The sequence below is a fragment of the Cricetulus griseus genome, chromosome X (genome assembly GCF_003668045.3).
Source record: "Cricetulus griseus strain 17A/GY chromosome X, alternate assembly CriGri-PICRH-1.0, whole genome shotgun sequence".
Taxonomy (NCBI): domain Eukaryota; kingdom Metazoa; phylum Chordata; class Mammalia; order Rodentia; family Cricetidae; genus Cricetulus; species Cricetulus griseus.
The window spans coordinates 64,100,151-64,110,627 of record NC_048604.1 but is presented as its reverse complement, the minus strand read 5'-3'; the positions used below and the strand labels follow the sequence as shown (position 1 = coordinate 64,110,627).

The window sequence follows — 10,477 nt, the reverse complement described above, 5'->3', positions numbered from 1 at the left end:
CTGTACCACTTACTGGCCGAATGACTTCCTAGCTGTGCTGGGATTCTGCTTATTATAAAATAAACGCATACACAACTACATTACTAGATTGTTCACAGAAGGAGTGGGATAATTAATGCATGCAAGATACCTGATATTGTAATTGGAGGAAATGAGGGGCTCTTTTTATTTGATCATCTGTCTATGTAAGAACAATCTCATTTATATAGCTTCAAAGAAATTCCAAGGGGGAAGTTGAGAACACTAAAGTAAATTAAGACAGGCATGGATCACTCCTTCACCTTTCACCCAGCAATCTAACCCTCCCACTCTTGTGTGTGTGTGTGTGTGTGTGTGTGTGTGTGTGTAACATAAATCAAGATATTAGGCCCTCCCAGGGCCACAAAGACATGGAGACATGGTTGTCTCATGGCTTTTCTTTCTCTGTGTGCCATGCAGGCGGTATGGCACACAGGGTAGAGGAACGTGTAAATGTGGGAGAGGTGACTCCTAAGTATATGTGTTAAAAGAGGATTCCTACCACTCTACAGTAAGATCAGTTAGTAGTCAGATCTTATAGGACAAGTTCTGGTGCTTCAGGGAATAAGCCATGCATACCCATTTACAGGGAGGGGTAGGTTACCAATGAAGTCTCATTACCTGTTTTTGCTCTTCTTTGTTTGGTTAGCTTCTGAAGTTCAAGAAGTTTCAAAGCTGCTTGTGTCTGCCAATGCTGTCCTTTGTCAGAAATCCCCCCTCCCTCACCCCTGTGCTGTAAATCCAGCAGTCTTCTTGTTTCCTCCAAGTATCTCCAAAATGCTTTTCTCAAACTTAACACTGCTTACCCCACCATGCTTTACCCAGTGCTAAGCCCAAGCCTTTATGACTCTCCCTCTGCCTACATTACCATCCTCTGACCTGTCATTCAGGGATGTCACAGGACTCCACTCAAGCCTTAAGTCTTTCTCCAGTCCCTCCCTCCTCTCTCCCAACCCTCTTCCTCCCTTTCCCCCCCTTCTCCATTTCTCACTTCCTCCCTTTTCCTCCCTCTCTCCTTCATCCCTCCCACCCCTTGATTCTACCAACTCTCCTTCCTTCATCCTGCTCACCTTTTGCATCCCTCCCTTCCTTCCACCCTTTGCCTCCCACCTTCCCTGCCTCCCCCTCCCTGCCTGCCTCCCTCTAATTCCTCCCATCCAACTTACTGGTGCCTTACCCCTTTCTGCAGCTAACCCAATAAATCAGTTTAAACACAAGTAATAGTTGCCATTGTTTATTGATTATTTAAAAATACTTCTTGAAAAGGATTTTTATTGAAAAATGAAAATATGTGATAAAGTAATTTTGATTAGAGAAAAATAAAAATCAGTCTAACAGCTACACCTTTCAGTATTAGTTTCTAACATCTATTCTCATGCATATTGTTAGTATGACTTGTAATTAAGATAACCCCACATAATGTAGGGTTCAAAGAGGGAGGCATGCAAGGTTGGTGGGGAAAAGCAGCTCAAAGTCGTCAGGTTCAGTCCATCATCCAAGAGGCAGCGTCGTTGTACAGGTAGCCTTAGTTCATAACCAGAGAGAGGTTCAGTGGAAGATTCAGAGAGCAGCAAATGCTGATGACAGCTGAGGTAACAGAAGACAGATGGCCAGAAGTCACTAGGACCCACCATCTAACCAGCAATTATTTCATCACGCCGTCTTCGATTCCACCTGTGCCTGAAGCAATTGTAATGACAATAGTGTGATGGAAAGGACACAGTTCGCGTACTCCACTCGATGTTCGGGTCATGTGTCTCAAGCCAGTGGATTCCAAGAATCAGAGGGTAACGTGGAGCGTGAATAATGTCAAACTGGAGCTCTTCAACGTGATTTCCGATTTTGACTTCAACAGGTGGTGTTTCTTTGGTTACAGGTCCATTAATCAGTGGACGCCCATCGACTGTTTCGAGCATGAGAGGGAAGATGTTGTTGCGGATTGGTATTTTCTCTCGAAGAACCACAGAACGGTCGATGCTGTTTCTGTAGGAGCCTGAATCCACCATTGCTTGCTCAAAGAACTGTCGTCTTCCAAGCCGAATCTCAACAGTTAGCCATAGGGTACGGGACATAGATATTGGAAGGGAGGGGGACGCGTATTTGTAGATTGGCCCGCCCGGGATCCCCCTTACCGCCGGGCCTCCAAGTTTCCCGCCTGCTGGGCACGATGAGGCTTGACAGGACAATCTCTGGCGAAATGACCAGGATGGCCACAGTAGAGGCACAAGTGGCCTTCACGGCGTCTGGCCCGTTCAGCTTCACTGAGGTGGGGGCGGTTACTTGTAGCTTGAACAGCCTGGTTTTCAGTTGGTGGACTCTCAGACCCATTTTCCTCTTCGGAGGATGATGAATCAGAATCAGCCTTCCCACCTGTCTTCTCTTCAAGGGTGACACACTCAATGATCACATCAGATAGGTTGGTGGCTGGACTTGTGCAAGACAGTTCGTTTTGAATAGAACTGGCAAGCTCTTCTTGAAATTGGATGTGGAATGTGCTTTCATCCAAATTTAGCTCTTGAGCAATGAGATGGAAGCGAGTTGCATATCTATGGACAAGGCCTTCCCCTTGGCGCAGCTGAGGGAGGCCATGGTTAGCCACTTCCATGCTTTCTGGATTGTCAAAAGTATCCTGGATCACTCGAAAGAACCTTTCAAATTGTTCCCCCAGGGGGCTTTGGATATCTGCTAAGGACTGGAACAGCCTTCCTACCTCACCAGAGAAGAAGCTGCCAACAAAACTTATTAGAGCTGCTTCAGTGGGATACAGGTGCCCTCTGGTTCTCAGGTAACTGTTCAACTGAACTAAAAACTCAAAGAGTTTCTGAGAATCCCCATTGAAAGCCAAAGGGTCCTCTAGGGGCAAAGCTACAGCATCTAATCTGCTTTGGGCCTGTGGAAATGCAGAAGCTGTTGCTGTTCCCACAACTACCAGGCCCTCTGGGGACTCCTCAGGTACTGAGAGTTCTAGGAACTCCTCGGCATCTGAGGAGTCCAGGGGCTCCTGGGGCACCCAAGGCTCCAGAGGCTCCTGGTTAGTTGGATGCTCAAGGGGCTCCAGCTGTGATGAGGTCTCCTGGTATTCTGGAACCTTCTGAGACTCCTCATCATTTGTAGGGTTGTGGAGCTGTGAATTCTGGAGCTCCTTGATGGCTGGGGTACCATGGGTGTCTGTGGACCCGGCCTCCCAGACTGCTGGGAGATCACAACCCCTTGAGGATGCCTGGGGCTTCTGGGTTGCTGGGGACTCCAGAGCCTTCTGGATCTCCTGGGGTTCCTTGGATGCAGGAGGCTTCCAGGCTGAGAGCTTCTGGAGCTCTGGGGGACTGTGGGACCTCTTGGCCTTTGAAGGCTCTTGGAGTCCCCAGGCTGCTGTGGATTCCAGGGACCCTGGGGGCTCCCAGGACTCATCGACCTCTGGAGGCTCCTGGGGTTCCCAATCCTCCTTGAACTTTGGGGATGGACGGGGCTCCTTGATCTCTGGGGATCCCCTGAACTCTGTGATGACTGAGTGTCCCCCAGCCTCCTTGATCTCTGGGGGCTTCTGGGGCTCCTTGATCTCTGGGGGCTTCTGGGGCTCCTTGGTCTCTGGGGGCTTCTGGGGCTCCTTGACCTCAGGGGGCTTCTGGGGCTCCTTGATCTCTGGGGGTCCCATGAGCTCTCTAATGACTGAGGGTTCCCTGGGCTCCTTGATCTCTGGCTCCCCCATGGGCTCTCTAATAGCTGAGGGTTCCCTGGGCTCCTTGATCCCTGGGGTTCCTCCAGGCTCTCTGGTCTCTGGGGGGTCATAGGGCTTTGGTGAGGCCCTGGCTGCTGGAGGTTCCAGTAGCTCTGGGGACTCTGGGGGCTCTTGGGCCTCTGAGGACTTTCGGAGTGGTTCATCCTCTTTGGCAGCTCCGGATTTCTGGAGCTCTGGTATCTGGGCCTGGAGGGCAGCATTTTCTTCCAAGAGCCTCTTCACTTGAGCCTGCAGAATTTCATTCTCCAATTTCAAAGCAACATAGGAAGCTGCTAAGTCCTCTACCATCTTTTGAGGAAACGGGTCTGGTTTGGCAGTTTGCTACCAAGAGAGACTGGGTAGCTGCCTGTGAGGTCTTTGCTGAAAGCGACTCACAGGCAGATGTCAGGCTCCGTGAGTTTTCCAAGGGGTGGGGATTTGGACCCAGCCAAGGCTGATTACCAAGAGGTCACTGGGAGCCTCCGGAGCTCAGCACAGGGAAGTGTGAGCCACACTGTGAAGAGAGAGGGAGCTGAGGATCAGAAACTGTGGAAAGCACTCATTCAGTATAAATCAACAGAATCTGTCCAACTATGCTGTGTTTCTTTTACCACAAGCTCATGTTCATGAGCTGGGGTGTATATACTTGTTCTGACCCCATGATATTTTACTAGCACATGACCCAGACTTTCCATGTCAGTTTGCATTATTTTGAAACTTAACATTGTATCAGCAACTATTGCCCCATATTTCTTTGTTTTACATAGTTTTTAATTTCTAGTGTCTGCCTAATATCTCAATGTAACATTTGGATGTTAACAGCTGCTTACAGCGACCAAATCAGATGTTTAGAGTGATATGGGGATTTTAGGTTCTGTGCTGGGGCCAATTCAAGAGATAGTTTTGAGTGACTATCATAGCAATTATGGAGAAACTCTTTCTCACACCTCAGAAATCATACAACACAAGTAACTGCACACAACCAGACACAGGAGAAAGCAAGCAAAAGTTGAGTAAATAAATAGATACATATATATACACACACACATATATATATACATATATATATATACATCCAGCTAGCAGATTGTATTATTTATAAAATGCCTTAAAATAGTTAACAAAATGCTCTTTATACATGTACGTTACCATTCAGAGATGTAGGGCTGGAGCTCTGCCTGTCTGCGTAGCCATCGCTGAGGAGAGGAGTGTGTGAATGGCTGTGGAGGCTTGCCTTTTCTGCACACACTGAACTCAAACAAACACACCCACTCCCAGAACACGTTCCAACTCTCCTCCGTAACGTAGCTATTTTGAGTATGGAAGAGTGTTTTTTTTTCTTTTGACAGTACCTCACAGTTCAGAGCTAGAAGGAAAGTAGGATGCTGCACCGATGTGAGGCAGCCTCATGTATTCAGTCCTTGGTTACTTTAATAAATATTTGGCCAGGAAATTGGGAGTAATACCACTACCCTTGTGAAAAGTTGCAAACATTTCTGAATGACCACAGTGGTTTGGGACTTGATTTTTTTATGTCTGTCTCACGTAACTTACCAGTACTCTATCCACACAGGGACGTTTGTGTTTAATTCTCACTTAGAAAGCAAACTACAGTCCCTTCAGTCTTTTCTCCTGCCTACCTACTTAGTCCCAAGGGTCTCTCTTTGCAGTATTTTCTTAGAATCTTTACCATGGACAGGTCTAAGCAACTTAGAGTAAGGATGCCAGAGAGGCAAACTTTTGATAGGCACTTGGCAACAACCCGGTAAAGTCCTTGACTAATTCTGAATACACCTATCCAGGGTTCTCCTGCCCCCTTGAGCTGCTCAGGTAGCTACTGGAAGCACACAGGTACCCCACTTTTACTTCTCTTTTGCACAATGATTCAGCTTCATATTTGACTTTGTCTTCTCATGCCAAATCAGTTTTATGCTGGGCAGGGACCACGTGGCTGTTTTAAGCAAGAATCAGGGACAGCTATTTTAACTGCAGTAATGAGTTATATAAAGCTACTTCACATCACATACCAATTCAGCCATGGTCCGAGGTCTCTTTTAAAAATCATCAGCTCCACTTATTAACAGAGTGGGACAAATCCTGATAACGGAATATGCCTAAACCACAGCAAGTTGACTACCCAGGCTAGCTGAATCTGAATGCAGAGGCTTTAAGAAGGAAAGTAGTAAAATCATTTGCAGATTGAATTTGTTCTCATCTACCTTACAATTATTTTGAAAGTAGGCCACACATAAAACATCAGTATTATCAGACAATTTATTCTATTTGTGCTAAATTTTCAGAACATTGAAGCATTCTTTCCCACTGAGAAGGAGAATCACAGTTGATATTGCCTTCCCTAATTAAAAAAAACAGGGAGACAGTTATAGTTATAACATTGTTTTATTCCCTTATAATTATTAAGTGGGCGATTTGTGGCATAGTTTAACTTATTTCATTTATCTAATGGACGACCTATTTAGACAAACCAACTAGTTTCACTGCAGTGACATCATGTGGCTCTTCAGTAGCTACTGAGAATTTTAAAGTAATCTGTCTCCAGACTAAGGCTCTTCAAAGTGTTATGGTCTCTAGAACCTTGGATTTTTCTTCATACTTCATTTGCTATTAAATAATCCTCCACACCATAACATTTATGCCTGTTTATATTAAATTTACACAGATTTGGTAAATTTTTTAGTCCTTCTAAAATTTAGAGTCCAATCCTCAGTTTATGCAACTGTGAAATGGAGCTAATAACAGCATTTAACTTTGTAGGGGTAGTACAAATAGGCAGTCAAATATACATGCATGGTGGTAAATGCCTATAATCCAGTCAGGAGACAGATGCAGGACTGTCAGGAGTTCAAGACCATTCTCAGCTACATAGTGAGTTCCGAGACAATTTGGGCTATGTGATACTTTATCACATCACACACACACACACACACACACAGAGAGAGAGAGAGAGAGAGAGAGAGAGAGAGAGAGAGAGAGAGAGAGAGCAAACAATGATGCTTACCAGATTAAGACAGGCAATCACACTTAATAAATGTTAAAAGCAATAAAAACTCTGTACCAGTAGTGACAATTTTAATTTATTCTTTCTAATCATCCTTGAATTATTGAATTGGATATATAAACTTTCAAAATTGTTAGTTTGAGCAAGGACTCACATAGGAAGAAATCTCCAGTACATGGATTTTACAGCATTAATTTCACCATTCCAGAGCCTTTATCTTTCCTTTCTGGTTGGGTCATGGATCATTTACTTTGCCAAATAATTCTCTTGAATTAGAACTGGAGGTGATTAACATGGGGATTGTGGAGCAGCCAAGATAGATGTTTAAAACGTCTATGGACTAAAGCAGCAGACAGTGCCTTGCCTAGAGGCATATTTATTCATTGGGTAAACACGGGGACCTTTCTTCCTTGACTCCCCTTCACTAAAGAGCAAAGACCAAATTTCAATGTCCTTAAGTACAAGTTCCAAACTGCCTAAACATAGAGAATTGTTCTCTTTTGAGTGGTTAAAAAAAAAGAACTACACCGACTTTTGTCAAAATGCCTAAAGTGGTTTTAATATCCTGAATTAGTCAAGTAAGAATAGGAAAGTAATCCCATGCAAACTTTCATCATGCTCCCTACATTCTAATCCTTCTTACACTCACAACATGATGGAGTTTATGGAGTCTTTAGGGTGGTTATGAAAACATTTGAGGCAAGTGAAGTTTTGTTAACTAGGCAAATGAATATTTCAGGAAAAAGAAGACAAATCTGTTCACTTAACAGACATACAAAGCCTGCACAGTAATAAGAAATGTTCATGCTCAGTTATGTTAATAAGTTGCATATGTTGATTGTTAGCTTAGGAAGAAAGAGAAGGGAAAGGTTGAATGCGATGAAGTTCTACTTTGTACATTCCAACGTGAAGCGTGATTTTATTTTGTTGGTAAATGCACACTCTGAAACATTTTAGATCCCCGCCAGGCTCTTTCTCCTTCAAGCTGGCTAGTCTGCAGCTTTAAGCAATGCAAGCTCCTGCTCTACTATTAACCCTGTAGAGAACCAACAGGGCAGGTTACCCCACAGGTCTCTGGCACAATGCCCGGCTCCCCCTTGGGGGCAGTCCCACCCTGGTGTGTGTTGTGTTCAACATGTTATTTCTATGGTTACATTAGAGCTTGCAGTGCTTTCTTGAATTTAACCCCTTCATGTGCTTAGGACAGAGTGAAGCCTTTTGATTGTCAGTAACACACCATAATACACCAAGATGATGGTAATCACTGATTCGTTTGGCTATTGAAAAGCCAGGAAAGGGTTTCTTCTTCAATATGAATGGGATTCTGAGCTCCAGCTCATGGGGCAGAAAGAAATAGGTTCCATTTCAGGGACTCTCTGGGGAAGACAAAATTTGTTGAATTTAGTGACATTTACCATCTTCCTGTTTTATTTCTTGCACCCCCCCCACTTAAGAAACCTTTCCTTTGATCAGATGTCACCTGGGAAGGGAAGACCGTACTGCACAAGGCTTTAAAGGGATATTTCTTTAGGATCTTGAAATTTTGTAGGGTATTTTGAAAAAATGCAAACCCTTGAAAATCTTTCTGTTAGAAAAGATATTATAGGGTGAAGAGAGCATTTTCAAAGGCATACATACAAGTACCACTGAATAGACTCAGCAGTCTGTATTTATATATAAGTAAAAATAATCAGAGAGACCACGAATTTAAAGGGAGTAAGGGGAGAAACATGGAGAGGGAGAAAGGGGGAAATACTGTAATTTTAGTTAAAATTTCAAAAAATAAGAAAAAAAGATGGATATAGTATAGCATCTAGCATTAGTTTGTTTCAGGGCTGGGAGGAAACAGGAAGAGAAAGGAAAAGATGAGAGGGAAATTTTACAGACAATCTTTTAAAACTCAGCAAATAGTAAGCCTGGAAGTGGTGGCACACATCTTTAATCCCAGCAGTTGGGAGGCAGAGCTCTGAGAGTTCAAGACCAGCCTGGTATACAGAATGAGTTCCAGGACAGCCTCCAAAGCTACAGAGAAACCCTGTCTCGAAAAACAAAACAAAACAACAACAAAAAAACTCAACAAATGTATACCTTGGTCGCATAAAAACAAAACTTCCAATTGTGCGGTTTACCATTTTTAAAATTATATAAAAGGAGATTTTTTTTGTTCAGTGTTTAGGCTTGCAGGCAAAGATTTTTTAGACAGTATTTCTCTGTGTAACAGCCTTGGCTGTCTTGGAACTAGCTGTGTAAACCAAACTGGCCTTAAACTCACAGAGATCTACCTGCCTCTGCCTCCTCAGTGCTGGGATTAAAGGCATGTGCCACCACCGCCCAGCCAGGCAAAGACCTTAATCAGGCTATAAGGGTTATATGTTAGTTACAAGTTTGTGGAGTGTTGAAAAGAGGTGTGTTTCAATGCGGCTGGAGAGGAAAGTGGGTGTTTAGGGGTGGAAGATTCGAGAGTGAATGGGTACCAAGGGCTGGGAATACCCAGCTCTCTCAGTTTCACTGTTGCGTTGTGTCAACCGTATTAAATAGTACTTGGAAAAGTGGTTTTAGAAAACATGCTATTGGAAAGGACACAGGCTTTGAGGTAAGGCAGGTCCAATTCCCAGCTCTGCCTTTTTTTTCTAGCTATGTAATCTTGGCCAAGTAATCTAGATTGTCTGAGATTCATTTTACTCATCTGGAAAGCCGGAGAAAATAATAGGTAATTCCTGAGTTGCCATGAAGATTAGAAACAATGCTAGTACCTGAAAATAGACTTTTGCTGAGCTGTAGTGGACAATAAAAATCATATTTCTAGTTCAAATGATTGTCATTGATTTTCTCATGTCTGCTTATCTACTATATCTAAACAAAAATCCCCTCAACTATTTATATATAAACTGAATATATGATTACTCCAATATAATTTGTGTTCCATACAGTAAAGGCATATTCTTGCTTTCTCATTCTCTTTCCATAAATAGTTATTGTGCTCTGTGGCAGTTGTCTACATGCATGTTTCTCCTCTCTCTCTCTCTCTCTCTCTCTCTCTCTCTCTCTCTCTCTCTGTCTCTGTCTCTCTGTCTCTGTCTCTGTCTCTCTCTCTCTCTCTCTCTCTCTCTCTCTCTGTGTGTGTGTGTGTGTGTGTATGCTGGATGTTGGATACAAAGATAATCCTACTTGTATTTCTTTCTGAAAGAACTCACAGGTTAGAAGAACAAAGTTTGTGCTTCAGTATTAATATGTTACTGTTGCTAAATGTCCTAGCAGAGGGACAGAAAGTCCTGTGAAGGGAGCAGGGCTGGATATTATTGTGAAAGGAGGTAGAAAGAAATGCCAAGTAGAATCAGAGAAGACATAAAACAAGCTTTGGGGTGGACCTTAGAAAAAGGTAAGATTTGAACATGTCCATATGGGGATAAAGTCAGAGTGGATGAAAACAAGAGCATTCTTGATGGAGAAAAGAGTTAAAACAAAGGCACAGAGGTTGGAAATTATGGCCTGGGAATAGAGAAGCAGCAGTCCAATTTGGATGAAGTGCAGAGTACGTGAGGGAAGTGTATGAGTTCACAGACATAATGTGATACAGAGATTCTCAAAGGGAAATCTGATATTTGGCAGAGATGACAGTAACATGCAAATGTTTTAAATATGCTTGTTCAAGAAATATGTGGTCCTGGCAATTTCTAACTGCTCTATATATCATAATTTTCTAAACTATGGTTTTTACTAACATT

The 10,477-nt window shown here is 43.3% G+C and overlaps 1 protein-coding gene across 2 annotated transcripts; it reads right to left on the bottom strand.

The window, feature by feature from the left end:
- Positions 1-2,115: 2,115 nt before the first annotated feature.
- Positions 2,116-4,042, bottom strand: Rtl3 (retrotransposon Gag like 3). 2 transcript variants are annotated; one of them, XM_035449797.1, is made up of 3 exons: positions 3,721-4,042; positions 3,389-3,585; positions 2,116-3,322 (listed from the first exon to the last, which is right to left on the bottom strand). In XM_035449797.1, the coding sequence occupies exons 1-3, from the start codon at positions 4,040-4,042 to the stop codon at positions 2,147-2,149; spliced, it is 1,695 nt and encodes a 564-aa protein (XP_035305688.1). In that variant the 3' UTR covers positions 2,116-2,146. The 2 variants fall into 2 exon arrangements, with proteins under 2 accessions (XP_035305688.1, XP_035305689.1); XM_035449798.1 differs by having other exon boundaries at positions 3,539-3,595; positions 3,821-4,042.
- Positions 4,043-10,477: the final 6,435 nt, after the last annotated feature.